This window comes from Microcaecilia unicolor, chromosome 3 (genome assembly GCF_901765095.1).
Source record: "Microcaecilia unicolor chromosome 3, aMicUni1.1, whole genome shotgun sequence".
Lineage (NCBI taxonomy): Eukaryota > Metazoa > Chordata > Amphibia > Gymnophiona > Siphonopidae > Microcaecilia > Microcaecilia unicolor.
Window position 1 is genome coordinate 381,301,561 of NC_044033.1, and position 16,040 is coordinate 381,317,600.

The 16,040-nt window shown below is 40.5% G+C and overlaps 1 protein-coding gene across 1 annotated transcript; it reads right to left on the bottom strand.

Moving 5' to 3' along the window:
• Positions 1-390: 390 nt before the first annotated feature.
• On the bottom strand, positions 391-15,611 carry LOC115467007 (trifunctional enzyme subunit alpha, mitochondrial-like). The gene is made up of 5 exons (XM_030198638.1): positions 15,545-15,611; positions 15,121-15,316; positions 11,203-11,317; positions 7,573-7,718; positions 391-559 (listed from the first exon to the last, which is right to left on the bottom strand). The coding sequence occupies exons 1-5, from the start codon at positions 15,572-15,574 to the stop codon at positions 411-413; spliced, it is 636 nt and encodes a 211-aa protein (XP_030054498.1). The 5' UTR covers positions 15,575-15,611; the 3' UTR covers positions 391-410.
• Between the last annotated feature and the right edge of the window lie 429 nt (positions 15,612-16,040).

The window sequence follows — 16,040 nt, forward strand, 5'->3', positions numbered from 1 at the left end:
CAGAAAAACAGGGCAAAGAAAAGGCAGCTACCTCAAAACAATTTGGTTTATTGTTATAAATGTTGAAAATGCACTGAAATGCTGAATTGCAATGGCCTCATCCCAGGTGTGCTTGATTTCTGCACAGTGGGTTGTGAACCGGAACATACTGCACCCTACATTTTTCCATTTTTACAATGTTAAGTGCAAAATTACACAGTACAGTAAAGCTTTAAGGGCCTAGAGATCAGTACCTTAGTCACCTCATCAGCTAAGGCACAGACAAGCTAGAAATCTTATCAATATTTCTAGACTCATACCCAAATCACTGCACTTGAGACTATTTGTGTGTTAATTTCTCTAGAGCTCAACCTCTTGCCTTCTTGGCCCCGTTTATGTTTAGTTTATCTTGAGGACAACTCAGCAGTGAGTTAGTTGCTGTGGAATTTCTTGCCAGGACTCTTGGCATAGTCTATCAGCATTTGGCAGGGTGTGAACTGGCTTCCGTAGATGTTTTCATACTTCCGCATTTTGTCCACCAGCTGCTTAGCTCCATACGAGTCCGTGTACCTGAATGGACCTGTTAATGAGAAATAAATCAAAGAGAATAGCAACTGTAAAATAAGTCCTTAAAAGCTTGAGGGGCTGTTTGGAACAATCCATATGTACATTTTAAAAATCTCTCATGACAAGAGTCCGTGGTGCTCAAAAATTGTCTTGTTTTATGTTATGCTCAAAACTTGTTTTAGGTTTCTCTCATGCAAGCTCTCCTCATTAGGATCTTATCAAACATGGCCCTATTTTCTATTTAATTCTATGCCCTTCTCACACACAGTGAGAACACAGTAGGTTATGCCGTGTTGGTGGGAAGATCACTCCTCATAACCTTGTCAAAAAGATCAGTAACAATTCTACAGCAGAATTATGTATATGACACACTTCAAGAGCTGTAGCTACGCTTGCTGGTTTTATTGATTAGGAGTCACTGCAATTGTAGTATAGAGGTATCCCTACACAAAGAGTGGCACTGCTAGGCTAGCAGCTCTTAAACCACAAATTAAGGCCAGGAATTAAAAATCTAACAAACCCAACATAAGAGACCTTTAGCTTTTGTATGTGAAATCATTGAAATGTCCAACTAGTAAAACAAATTATGTATTTCTGAATCAGATTTACTAAATTTTACATGAGGCCACATGATTTTTATTGGCAGTCATTTTTCTATGTTTCTATACAAGTACATAGTACCTCTAAAGGAGAGGAAGGGAGAGTAGATGGCATGGATAGGACATTGTCTGCCTTCATTTCTCTCCGTTTCTGTGAGGTTGTTTACAGAGCTTAACCGCCTTAGGTGAATCTCTTCATAAAGGCAATTAATAAGCCACAATAAAAAAACAACAAACAAACATTTGTAGACCAAAAAGAAATGGAACTAAGGAGCGGAGGGAAGGGGCAGGCCACGGTAAGAGCAATAAAAGCAGAAGGGTTGAATTAGGGATAAAGTATCTGTTTTTCTTCCCTGCTCCAGGCTCTCTCCCCTGCAGGCTGCCTGGAAGAGAGGGTCTAGAGCAGAACGTATCTGCTGCTCTGCAGTCTGAAAATAACTGTTGGAACTGCATTCATTCATTAGGCATGTAGATAGTTTGGTGAGTGTGAGGATTGGCTGGTCATTCGTCTGCCTGATGTGAAGGTGGCAGACCTCATGCGTCACCTAAATAAGATTTTAGATAGTACTGGGGAGGAGATGCTGTCTTGGTACATGCGAGTACCAACGACATAGGAACATCTGGGAGGGAGGTTCTGGAAGCTAAATTTAAGCTCTTAGGTAGAAAGCAGAAATCCAGATCCTCCACTGTTGCACTTTCGGAGATACTCCGTATTCCATGCGTAGGACCCAAGAGGCAGGCAGAGCTCTGCAGTCTCAATGTGTGGTTGAGACAAGGGTGCAAGGATGAGGGATTTAGATTTGTTAGGAACTGGACAACATTGTGGGGAAGGGGGAGCCTGATCCAAAAGAATGGGCTCCACCTTAAGCAGGATGGAACCAGGCTGCTGGCGCTACCTTTTAAAAAAAGAAGATAGAGCAGCTTTTGAACTACACTGGTGGGTGGGGTGGTGGAGCCAACAGTCCTCAGGGGCGCATGATTTGGTGTATAGTATCCTCAAAGGATACTACTGAAAGACCGGCATTTAGGGAATCCCAACAGAGGTGTTTCAAAAATGATGAAAGAAAGCCAGGAGTGTTGTAAATGATGTAAATTACCCCATCAACATCAAAGCAGCTTGCAGATGCAAGAAAAAAAAAAACACAATTTGAAGTGTCTATATATAAATGCTAGAAGCCTAAAAAAATAAGATGGGAGAGCTGGAGTATATAGCACTAAATGAAGAGGCAGATATAAGAGGCATCTCAAAGACCTGGTGGATGGAGGACAATCAGTGGGACACTTATCAGGGTACAAATTATATTGCAATGATAAGAGTGGATCAAACTGGAGGGGAGGGTTGACCTCTGTGTTAAGGAGGGAACTGAGTCAAACAAAATAAATATTCTTCATGAAGCAGATAGCAGCATGCAATCCTTGTGAATAGAAATTCCATGTGTGAAAGGAAAGAGTATACTGGTAGGGCTGTACTACCGTCTACCAGGACAGACAGAATGGACAGAAGAACAAATGTTTACAGAAATTAGGAAAGCTGGCAAACTGGGCAACATTATAATAACAGGTGATTTCAATTATCCCAATATTGACTGGATAAATGGTACATCAGGGAGCGCTAGGGAGGTAAAATTCTTAGATGGAATAAATGACTGCTTCTTGGAGCAGCGTCTAAGAACTGACAGGAAGAGGAGCAATTTTAGATCTAGTCCTTAGGGAATGCAGGGCATGTTACAAGAGATAACAGTGTTGGATCAAATTTGAGCTGATATCTGGAGTGAAGCCACTAAAGAAATCTACTGTAGTAGCATTCAATTTTCAAAAGGGTGATGACGACAAAATGAGGAAAATGGTTAAAAAGAAGATGAAAGGGTCGACCTGCCAAAGGTAGAGACTTTAAATCAGGCGTGGACATTGTTTAAAATACCATCGTGGAAGCCCAGATGTATTCCACGTATTTACAAAGATGGAAAGAAGAGCAAATGACAGCCAGTGTGGTTAAAACGTGATGGTGAAAGAGGCTATTAGAGCCTCAAAGAAAGGAAAAAAGAATCCAAATGAAGAAAATAAAAAGCAACATAAGCAGTGGTAAGCTAGATGCATAAAGGCGGCTAAAAGCAAATATGAAGAAAAACTTGCCATGGGGACAAAACTCAGTAAAATCTCTCTCAGGTACATCAGAAGCAGAAAGCCTGTGAGGGAATCTGTGAGACTGTTAGATCATGAACGAGCAAAAGGGGCACTCAGGAAGGACCAATGCCACAACAGAGAGATTGAATGAATTCTGTGCTTTGGTCTTTAGAGAAGAAGATTAAGAGATCTACCTGTACGGGACATGGTTTTCAAGGGTTACGATGGGAGGAACTGACAGAATCTCAGTGAATCTGGAAGATGTACTGAGCCAAACTGACAAGTTAAAGAGTGATAGATCACCTGACTGAAAGACTGGACTGAAGGGTACTGAAAGAACTTAAAACTGCTCATTTGCTGTTAGTGATCTGTAACCTGTTAAAATTGTTCATCGTACCTGATGATTGGAGAGTGGCCAATGTAATGTGGATTTAAAAAAAAAAAGAGATCCAGGGGTTGATCTGGGAAATTACAGACCGGTAAGCCTGACTTAAGTGGAAACTATTATAAGAATAAAATTACAGAACAAATATGGTTTTAATGGGACAGAGTCAGCATGGGTTCAGCGAGGTAAAGTAGTGCCTCACCAATTTGCTTCGTTTCTTTGAAGACGTAAATAAACATGTGGATAAGGTCAGATGGTTGATGTAGTGTACCTGGATATTCAGAAAGCTTTTGTCAAAGTTCCTCATGAGAGACTCCTGAGAAAATTCAAAAGTCATAGGATAGGAGGTACTGTCCTTCTGTGGATTAGAATTGGTTATTGGACAGAAAACAGAGGGTAGAGTTAAATGGCCATTTTTCTCAATGGAGGAGGATGAATAATGGAGTGCTGCAGGGATCTGATACTGAGACCGGTGCAATTTAACCTATTTAAAATTTTCTAGGAAAACTGAATGAGTGAGGTGATTAAATTTGCAGATGACATAAAATACTCAAGTTCTCAAAACACATGCAGATTGTGAAACATTGTAGGAAGAACTTAGGAAACTGGAAGAAAGGGAATCCAAATGACAAATAAAATTTACAAGTGGACAAATGCAAGTGATGCACATTGGGAAGAATAATCCGGATCATAATTACCTGATGCTACAGTCTCCTAGGAGTCAGTACTCAAGAAAAAGATCTAGGTGTTACTGAAGACAATAAGCTGAAATCTTCTGGCCAGTATGCAGTGGCGGCGGCCAAAAAAGCAAACAGGATGCTAGAAATTATTAGGAAAGGGATGCAAAGAAGACCAAGAATACTATAATGCCTCTGTATCGCTCCATGGTGTGACGTCACCTTGAGTATTGCATTCAATTCTGGTCCCTGTATCTCCAAAAAGATATAGCGGAATTAGAAAGGTTTAAAGAAGAGCGACCAAAATGATGAAAGGGATGGAACTCCTCCCACACGAGGAAAGGCTAAAGAGGTTAGGGCTCTTCAGTTTGAAAAAGAGACTGTTGAGAGGAATATGATTGAGATCTATAGAATCCTGAGTGGTGTACTATGGGTAGCATTAACGATTTCACTCTTTCCAAACTTACATAGAATAATTAAGCTCTGGAACTCACTGCCGGAGGATGTGGTAACTGAGATTAGTGGTATCTGGGTTTAAGAAAAGGTTTGAAAAGTTCCTGGAGGAAAGTCCATAGTCTGTTATTGAGATGGACATGGGAGAAGCCACTGCTTGCTCTGGGATTGGTAGCATGGAATATTTCTACTAACTGGCTTTCTGCCAGCTACTTGTGACCTGATTGGCCACTGTTGGAAGCAGGATACTGGGCTAGATAGACCATTGGTCTAACCCAGTATGGCTATTCTTATGTTCCCGACAAGAGCGCCTGAAGCTCAGAAACCCTATGTGCAGACACAAAGGTCACCAAGAATGCTGTCTATAGCATAAGGCCTTCCGGAGTAGTTAAAGAGGAGAGTTCTGAAGAGCCCAAAGAATAAATTAAGGTTCCATTCTGGACATGGGAGTACAAAAAGGAAAGCCGCAAGCAGCCCTCTCCTCACAAAAAGCAAACGATATCCGGGTAAGCCACAAGAGACTTCTTCTGCTCTTCTATAGTTGGTCCCTGAAACAGTCAAAGCCGCAACCTGAACATTTAAGGAACCCAACACTAATTCTTTCTGAAGACCTGCCTGGAGGAACGGCTCCCCCCCACTAAAGGCCAACATACACTCAGCCCAGAAATTCTGAGTCTGCTCCTGATGCTGGCATCACAAGGCTATGAACAGGGAATGATCCCAGGACCCCATCAGGCAATAGGGTGTCTTTCAGCAGGGCCTGCCCAGCCAGATGAGATGACAGCCCTGGCTGCTATTTCGGCAGAAGCCCAGAAGTCTGGAGGCATTGAAGCTGGAGAGGAACGGGAGACAGTGGCTGTCATAGGTGGAGACCTCTCTCAACTCCATGCTGCCCTAAGTTGGTCCTCTTTTCCTCAAAAGCCATTGGATGTAACAGTGAACTCTCTTTGGGATGGTATGGCTAGTATGGAGGCATCTCTCTGTCCCAAAAGCTGTTAGCAGTTTCACATCATTTTTCTGGCGAGTCTATAAAGGCCACTACATTTGAACAAAAATTTACAACTGTTCAGGAAATGATGGGTTGTTTGGAAACTAAAGTAGATGAGAAACACTGGGCCTTGATAAAAGATAATAAATTGCTCTATTATAAATAAAGAACTTAGTAACATTAAATGGCATAAAACCTTAAGATTTATACATTTTCCAAAAGTACCAGCTGAAGCACTTCTTATAACTTTTAAGAAATATTAGGGTGACATTTTGAGTACCAGAGAATTCTTATCTACCAGTATTGAGAATATACTTTGTTCCATCCTTTGCTAAAAAAAGAAACTGACCAACCATTAGAGGGTGCCATTACTACTGATTTGGATGTCTCATATGATCTTTTGAATTTGACTCAAGTTATTGAGAGTGAAGTGACTGATATTAAAAAAGCAACTTTGATTGTTTCTTGATTTGGTCCTGGACCATGACTGGATCTTGAGGCTCTTCTTTCACTATCATACTCTCTTTTTCTTGGATGTAAAGTAAGGGCTTTTCCTGATATGGCAAGGATGACACAGAAGTGTTACCAACAAATTTTGATGTTAAGGCTGCGTGTTCAACAGTTAGGTGCTTTATTTTGGCTAAATTATCCATATAACTGTTATTAAACTCAATTCAGTGAAATATATTTTCTTTGATCCTGATCATTTAAAGACATTTTTGGACTCTAAATCTACCAATGATATCCATCCTCCAGAGATTTAATTCATTTTCTTCTAAACCACAATTACCCCAAAAAGAGTTCTATGCAGTTTACAGGAAAAACTGGGCATTTCCAGAAGCTACAAATTTATTTAGAATAATCACTTTTCATCTAATATGTATTTTGAGAATAAAAAAAAGCTTTAACACACCATAACTAATACCGTCCTAATTTTAACTGGTAATTGATTCTATAAATTAACAGCTTGATATTGGAAGGTGGTTGAAAACAGACATATACACCTTTCAGGCTAGGATATGATAGCTCTAAAATGCGTCTTGCTGTTTCCAATCTATTGCAATCCGGTAAAAATTGGATTTTCCATATAAGCTGGTGTATCACCATATAGTGTAAGAAAAATAAAAATGCACAATTTAAAGACAGACCTTGCTTCCACAGGCAGCCAGTGCAATCTGACAAAACAGCAGTGTTAGTCTTTCATATTCTGATTAGTAAAAAAAAAAAAAAAGGCTGGCTGCCATGTTCTGTAGCATTTGCAGTTTGGATGTCTACTTCTACTCTGCAATTAATATTTAATAGAATGTTCCTCTTTTTTTCCCTTATACTCTTTTCCTAGTATTAAGCCTCATCTACTCTCTAAATTGTGGAATGTTAGACAGATTTAAAAGATTAAAATAAAAAGAATTTTTTTTTCATTTATACTGAGTAACTTGTTCATTGTTTAGATCTGTCTTTTTCTGTTACAAAAACTGTTGGTCTTGGAATTATCACAGAATCCTATAAATAAAAAGTTAGCCCCCCCACCCCCCAAAAAAAAACCCTGCACAGTGAGCCTGTCACCATTCACTGGAGATAAGAGAGTAACTGTTGAGCTTGGGCTGCAAGGTGCCCTTTATAGGGCAGGGCTTGCAAGCAATTGGTCTGTTGCTGGACTGGTCTGGTGGGAATGATAAGAAATGGTAACTATAAAAACTTTTATCTTATGGCATACTGACTGAAACAAGCAAATGCTGACATTTGTGGCTAAGCTGTATTTAGAATAAATAGGCAGAAGTAATCTAGTTTCAGTATGCTTACCTCCAAGGCATGGTGGGAATCCAAGACCAAAAACAGCCCCAATGTCCCCTTCCACTGGGTTACTGAGGATGTTCTCCTGAAGACACAATACTGCCTCATTTACAAATCGTGTTACCAGGCGCAGTTGGATATCCTCATCTGTGGAGCTGAACACATGCATATGCTCAGTCTCAGCACGGTAAGTTAAACAATACAGATTTCTTTTCCACACTTGCAAAGATTATGCAACAAATAATAAAAGTGAATAAGCCTGTGAATTACAGGTTCACTCAGATGATAGTGACAATCAAGTTTCAGATGATGTACTGACAGGTCTCAGCTGTCACAGCAAGCCTGAAGGCCATTTGTAATAAATGGCATTCATAAATGGTGCTTCATAGTTCCATGTGGAAAATGTGGCATAAGAGGAGATACTGATTCATGAACTTGTCAATCATTTGGACTACTGTAATTATTTGTATAATGGCATACATTTGAATACCCTTAAATTACAACTTGTACAGAAGACTGCATTTAGGCTCCTTCATAATTCCAGATCCAGTGAGCATGCTACTTCACCACTTATGGCCCATCATTGGCTACCCGTGGCCTATAGGATAAAATTTAAGTTTTTAATGTTGGCATTTCAAGTCAGAAGTGCTGGTCAGCCAGCTTCCCTATTCAATGTTTTTAATCCACACTAGTAAAAGAGGCCCGTTTCTGAGCAAATGAAACTGGCGCTAGCAAGGTTTTCGTCGGCAACACCCCCCCTGCCAACCCCTTCGTTGTTGTGGCATTGCTCTGCCCGCAATGTCATGATGTTTGACGCGAGGGTGGGGCCTGTAGCGATTTCCCACCCCCCGCCTCCCTCCCTGCCAACCCCTTGGTTGTTCTACCATTGCTCCGCCCTCGAGGGCGGGGCCCGTAGCGATTTCCCCCTCGCCTCCCTCCCTGCCAAGCCTCCCTCCTGCCAACCCCTTCGTTGTTCTGCCATTGCTCCGCCCTCAAGGGCGGGGCCCAGAGCGATTTTGGTGGCTTCACCACCACGAACCTTCGAACCTTTTTGAAGGAAGTCAGGGCTTGGCTTCACTGACGTCACTGTCTTCAGAACATTGAGGGTGAGTTGTTATATATATAGATAACTCTCTGCACCTTCTCTAATAATAAACTGCTTGTAGTACCTTTTCTTTGTCAAGCTCGTCTTGAGTCCATTTGCGACTTAGCTTTTTACTTTTCACTTGAGACCTCTGTCTAAATTTAAAGGCATGCCTTAAGGCCTAATTCTTCCAGTGGGCTTCTGATAACTCATGGAATTGAGGGGGCTTTGCGTGGGAGAGCTCTACACTATACTATGCTCAGCTATATCACTTTCTGTTTTCTATTACATTTCCACTTTAATTGCTTTCATTTATGAGATTATAAACTGCTTTGATATTTTATGAATTACAGTCCATAAAAGATAATAAACAAACATATTCTAAACCTTTAGGAGTAAAAGGATAACTGGTGTCCAGTCAACAAATGATGTGACTGCCTGTACAGATGTTCTGCCTCTTGTGCACCAAGAAAAACAAGAAATGTACAGGGTAGGGCATCAGGGAAAAAAAGGAGCCAAGAAAAGATGCAATGTATCTTTCCATGGCCAGTTCATCTTTTAAGGGGGAATGGAGATTTCTGTGGTTACATTCAAAGTAGTTTACACATTATATACAGGTGCATTACTTATTTTGTAACTGAGGCAATGAGGGTTAAGTGACATTCATTTGAGTATGTTACTATACGGTGACCCATGTGGTTCAAACAAACAGTTGGACCTAGTGTGGCAGAGGAGGAACAGGGAGGAGGACATAGCCCAACGTGCAACCATTTATCTCCTCTTGCTGCACGACCAGGGCAGGGAGAGGAAAAAAAAATGAAGGACAGCTGATGGTGCTGAATTCTGCACAGGCGGGGACTCTTCAATTCTAGGTTGTGCAGAATTCCCCCAGGAGTAAAGGTAAAATAGTTCAAACTCCCTGATGACAGACCATGTACAGAAAAATACATTAGTACATTCAACGGAAAAGTCAATGCATTGAGTAAAGCAACTTCTAAAATTGTGACTCACTAATAGACTTCCCACCCCATACATCTAGATTTAGGGCTGGTCAAAGTACCAAGTTTGCCCTTGTGGCTATATTAATAAGATCCTCACTTCCCTGGATGAATGCAAACTGCAAAGATATGTTACTGCTGCAGTTTAGACCTAAGTGCTGCTTTCAATCTTGATGATCCTTTGCTCCTTCTTTCTAGATTACAGGGGATTCGGTTTACTGATACATACCCTGTTTGGTTTCAGCGATTCCTTACCAATTGTTCTTTACAGTTTGGATAGCAGGCTCCTTTTTGCCTGTATATTTCTTATCCTATGGTGTACTGCGGGCTTCCATCTTGTCCACAATTTTATTTAAATTTTTTGACACTATTGTCCATGCTAATCCAAAATCTAGGAAGTTAAATCTCCTAAAATCTCCCTTTCCCTTTAGACCATGTTTATCTGGCCAATTTGTGCCCATTAAAAGAACTATTCTTTCATTATGGGATCTTGTTTGTGAACTTTCAATCTACTGATCAAAGTATAAAAGTGCTGGCAGAATAGAAAGGGCAGAAATTGCAATGATGCAGCAAGGTTAAATATCTCAGCTTTCTATCACCACTATGCAATGCTCAATTAAAAAAAACAAACAAACACAAAAGGGCTTCTCTGGAGGTAAAGGATAAAGAGAATATAGTACATATATACCTTGCTACCAAACCTAATTTAAATGCTCATACTCTTATATGAATTATTGGATCATCATTCATAATAGCATTTGCTTAGAGTATAAGCTATCAAATGATGTTACACACTAACTTCAGGTCTATACAAGTTCTTGATTTCTAAACCTTTTTTTTTTTAAGAAATAAATTATGATTTTCAACACACTGGTATCACTTATCTTGCTGAATCACCCAACTTTAATCCATCCTTCCTGCTTAATCACCACTGTGAGGTCTTGCAATAAGTAATCCACTCATCCAACAAATAAACCTTACTTAGATGCTTGAAGTTGTATGCACTGTGGATCACTCAGTAATTGTAATCCCTGAAGCAAAATGTTTGTTCACAACTAATTGAAATACCCCAGGTCTGGTGATTCAGTGAATCTGCTACTAAACAGAATTTTATATCCAAAAAACAGTTAAAAATCAAGGATTTGTATGGACCTATGATTATAATTTATAACAGTACTTGAGGGAACATACTCTATGCTAAATCTGTTACATGAATTACAAGACCATCATATCTTAAGCATTTGTATTTAAATTTGTTTATGGTATTGGTATCTATATTTTACGTACATCACCATTCAACAGGCTGCCATATTAACCAGCTTGATAAGAGTTATTGGATTATATAAGATCGTAGAGAATGTAAAGATTGCACCAGGCTGACCAATCAGCTGCTCTGAATCATGTACAAGCCAATTATTTTCTGTCTGGACAATGTTAACTCTGGAAGAGTCTTAGAGTTGATAATGATCAGGCACACACTTGACATCCAATTATCCAAGCAATGCATATGCACCATTTGCCCCCAAGCTATGCAGTCCATATCTTTAATTTACTTACACTTCAGGTTTGGCTACCAGCTTAAACTTCTCCAGAATTTCCTCAGCACCTGAATTCACTGCCCTGTTCTTGACTCCCGCTTGATAAATGTAAAACCCTTTACCAGACTTGCGACCTAAGAGGTGAAGAAGAAAACTTCTGTTGTGAATGAAAAACCATATATAAATGTTTTGCACCTGTAGGGAAAGTAAAGTTATTCACTTGTAGCAGGTATTCTCTGAGGACATTTTAGGACATTTTAACACATGTGGGTGACATAATCTGATGGAACATGGCCACAACACTATCCAGCATTCTATTTCTAGATGCTTTTGGAAGCTTCCAATCATGCTTGCAAGTGTGTGTGCGTGCATGCTTGCAAGTGTATGTGCATGCATGCATGTATTCCCACCCACATCGCTTGTGCAGGACTAGGAGTTGACTTTAAAAAGCTTAGAGAATACAACACCTAGGGAAGGTGGGAGGGTATGTGGTAATATATGTCCTGCTATCCTCAGAGAACACCTGAGCACTTTCTCTGGGGACAAGCAAGATGTGGACATTATCACATGTGGGAATCCCTAGCTACCAGGTTCATAGAAAACAAATTCAGTCAATAGGAACTTGAAACAGGCAAGGCCAAGCCAAAATCAATTAACCAAGCTTATGTACAAATGAAGATTGCAGCCTGGAACAGAAGAAAACAGACCAAGGAAGGTAAAGTTGGATTCTAAGAGCCAAAAAATTCTGCAGGACTGTGACTGAACCAGCTGTCACATCAGGAATCCTGATCAAAGCAGCAGTAATATGTGAATGTGTGGACTGAAGACCACATTGCAGCTTTGCAAATCTCAGTGAAGGCTTACCCAGTGGGCTACTGCAGCCACAGTTCTGACATTGTGAGCTGTGCCATGACCCTCTAACATCAGCCCATCCTGGGCTTAAGTGAAGGAGATGTAGTCTGCAAGACAACTGGATAAAGCAAATTTACGGATGGCTGCCCCTATCCTGTTAAGGTCAAAAGAAACCAGCTGGGTGATGTGTCTATGGGCCATGCCTTCCTGCTTGTTGACATAGTATATCGCAACCTGATTGTCTCTGTCAGGATAATTTCGCACATTAGCCAATCTCTGAAAGCCTTTAGAGCGTTCCAAATGATCCAAAGCTCCAGGCTGATGTGCAGCTGAGCCTCCTGAGCAAACTAGAGGTTTTGAGTGTAGAGCCAATATACATAAGCACGGATGCATCCGTTGTCAGCATCTCGTGATGAGGAAATTAGAATGGGAGTTCTAGGATCAAATTGGGCCCAACAGTCCACTACTGCTAACTCTGAAGTGATGGAGATGACAATCGCAAGGTTTCCAGTCACTTAATGCCACCGAGAAGCCAGGGTCCACTGGGCCTGCATCAAATGGTACAGGCCATGTGGTGAAAGTGCACTGCACACCTTGGACTGCAAATTGAGCCTTAGATTTCTATCTGGAATAGACTAAAGTCCACAGACAGCCCAACCAGATTTATTTTTATTTTGACCCTAACAGGATCAGCCATCAGTAAATACACTTTATTCAAATTGTCTAGCAGACTGCATCTCCTTCACGTTCACTCAGACTGGGATGACTCTAGAGGGCCATGTTACGGCTCACAATGTCAGTGCCAGAATGCACCAGTAGCCCATTTGAGGTCAGCCTCGATCGAGATTTGCAAAGCAGCAATGTGGTCTTCAGTCCACACATTCACGTATCACTACTGCCTTGAAGAGGATTCTCAATGTGACAGTCCTGAGGAATTTGTTTGGAGAACACCTGCTACAAGTGAATAACTTTACTTTCTCCGTGGACAAGAAGAACATGGATATTGCCACATGTGAGAATCCTAGCTACCAGATTCACTGAAAACAACAAATACCAGTCAATAGGGACTTAAAACAGTTAAAGGCCAGCCCAAAACCAAATTAATGAAACTTACATACAAATGAAAATGTAGCCTGGAACAGAAGAAAATGTGCTTAGGAGGGTGGGGGAGAATAGAAGGTTTTGACCAATGATATGACCACAGTCCAAGATGAGCTGGCATTAAGCATGTATGCTTGCCGCCTAGCAAGAACATTTGAGGTCTTTTCCTCCTAGTAATAAGACATTGTCTGATAAATTATATGCACAGACACATTGCCAATTTTGATTTCTTCAGCTTCATATAGAATTATAAGCAAACGTCAAATCTCTGTCAAGAAGGGTGAGCCTCACAGAAGTGCTGCCGCCATCTTGGAATCCTCATGTGCTTTTAATACACTAAAATGAGGCATTTTAAAGAATTTCCTTTCTTGTAAGCCACATTAAGCCTGGTAATGGGTGAGAAAATGTGGTATATAAATGTTACAAATAAATAAACAAACATACTACCAAGACCCTTATCCACCCTCTCATCTCCTCCTCAAAGTTCTCCAACTTAATAGTCTATTCAAAATTTAGCCATGTGACAAATGTGTGAAACAATCATGCTAACCTCTCTCTAACGGCACTACATCTGCTCCTTATACCCTTCTCTATTCAGTTCAAAATTCTCAACAAGTGCATTTATGCTGCAGCTTCACACTACCTCTTATTCTTCCCATGCTCCTCCTTAAGAGCAGACAAAATCTACAACAAATTGTATATTCTTCTTATGACTTTGTAATTCTTTATATTGTTACTATGTAAGCCGCAGGAAAGCGCGGGGTACAAATGAAATAAAAATAAAAATCTATGCCCTTCTCCTCCACTGCTAATTAGACTCTGTGTTGGCTTACAGTTCCGTTTATATGAACAACCTCCCTGAATCAATGCATTTTGTTTCCTTTCTGGTTTTAGTCAAGTTGTACCTAAAATCCCACCTAATATTCCTTTACAACTCAAAACCTCTAATTTTTCCACAGCTTAGAATAAACACATATAAAACAAGAAGACTAACAGTTAAGTGATTTTATTTAGCTCATCTTAACATTATGATTTTCTACACCCAATTTTATGATTAAAAACTGTCCTAATTTTAATCAATTAGAAAGTGCTATCTTGTCTCTCTCAAATTAGGGTCAGTTTAAAAGGCGAGACAGTGAGACACTGGCTCAAGGAGCTGAAGGCCTGTTTCATTGGCAGGCCCTTCATAGAAGCAGGAGCGTATTCCTACACTCCCCACTGCTTGTTCTTTTTTTTTTTTTTTAACTTGAAAACTGGCATGTACTATACGTTTTCAGCCGAAACTTATCAGCAAATTCTGGCTGCACATTTGTTTTGGTTGAAACCAAGAATCCCAGTTTTGGTTGGCCTCTATGCTGCAGTTCATGCCTTGAGATGGGCACAAAAGCTAAAGTAGCCAAGAGTACCACAACCCCTTCAGTTAGCCCTAAGGTCCTTAAGCTGGGTAGTAGTGCTATAAAAATTATTGGGGAGGTGAGGGAAGTAGTGATGTACATGTCATCGCTGGCTAATAAGTCATGGAGGAAATTCTCTAACCCTAGAGAAGGGCCAATTAATCAGACAATCCAGTTTTCTTCTAGTTCTTTACTGGTTTATTTTTATATTTGTACCCCGCACTTTCTCACTCATGGCAGGCTCAATGCGGCTTACATGGGCAATGGAGGGTTAAGTGACTTGCCCAGAGTCACAAGGAGCTGCCTGTGCCTGAAGTGGGAATCAAACACAGTTCCTCAGTTCCCCAGGACCAAAGTCCACCACCCTAACCACTAGGCCACTCCTCAGGTAGCTGAAGTTAAATTTTTACAATTTAACCAACCTCAGTTCCCCAAAATGTCATCTTTCACCTAACCTTTTAACCCTGATCCTATCAATTCCCTCTATATCTATACCAAGCATGTTTAAATTCTGTTAAACTGCGTGCCTTCACCACTTCCATTAGCATGCCATTCTAGGCTTTTCTTCCTTTTTGGTTCTTTCAACTCACCTAAAAACCCTTTGTTTACCATAGCCTTTAGCAGGTCAACATTTCCACCTGCAAAGCGTTCTCCAAAGGCTTTACCAAGGTCTTCAGCAACATGTGTAGCAACATCTATGCCAACTTCATCAGCTAGAGTAGATGCACCAACAGGAAAGCCAAAGCCAGTAGAAAGGGCATCCAGCTTCTTAATATCCACTCCTTCCTGCCCAGAGAAGAAAAAACATATGGACATGAAGGGCAAGCAATTTGAAAGACCGATAATTACTGCAGGCTTAAAGCATTGGTGTGAAGGATTAACCTCTAAGCTGTTTTCTATTTATTATTGTATTAGGTTGTATGGATCTAGTGTGATTGTAACCTTTCCTTTTTGAATTTTTGCTTATTTGTTGGTTTTATATAATCCATGCATAAACACACAGCATCTACAAACCTGAAGAACTCTGATAACTTCAGCCATCATTGGCCCCAGACACCTAGTTGTATAAAATCCTGGTCCATCCTGAAACAGACAGAGAAGTTTGTTATTTTGTGCAAAGTTTCAATTGTCATTGAACAGTACTGACCAAGAAATCTCAACATTTTGACTGGCTGCCTTACAAATACTGACCGACTGGCTTACAGATATGCGCTCTCTCTCTAACTCAAAATACTAAGATAGAGACAGCAGTCCAGCAGCAAGAGGGGTGATATCCAGTCTTTTGCATTGAGTGTCACATGTATGATTATCTTCCAGTTGGTGAGCGGTTATATGTGTGTGCTTGATGCAAAGAGTTCCTAGCTCTCAGAGAACTGGTATGTTTCTTGAGGCTAGAGTAGCAGACTTGGTGGAGCTGAGGGAAACAGAGCGGTACATAGAAGAGACCTATAGGGACATTATTGAGAAGTTCACCTCCAGTCTGGCAGCCCCTGTGCTGCCTTGGAGGGAG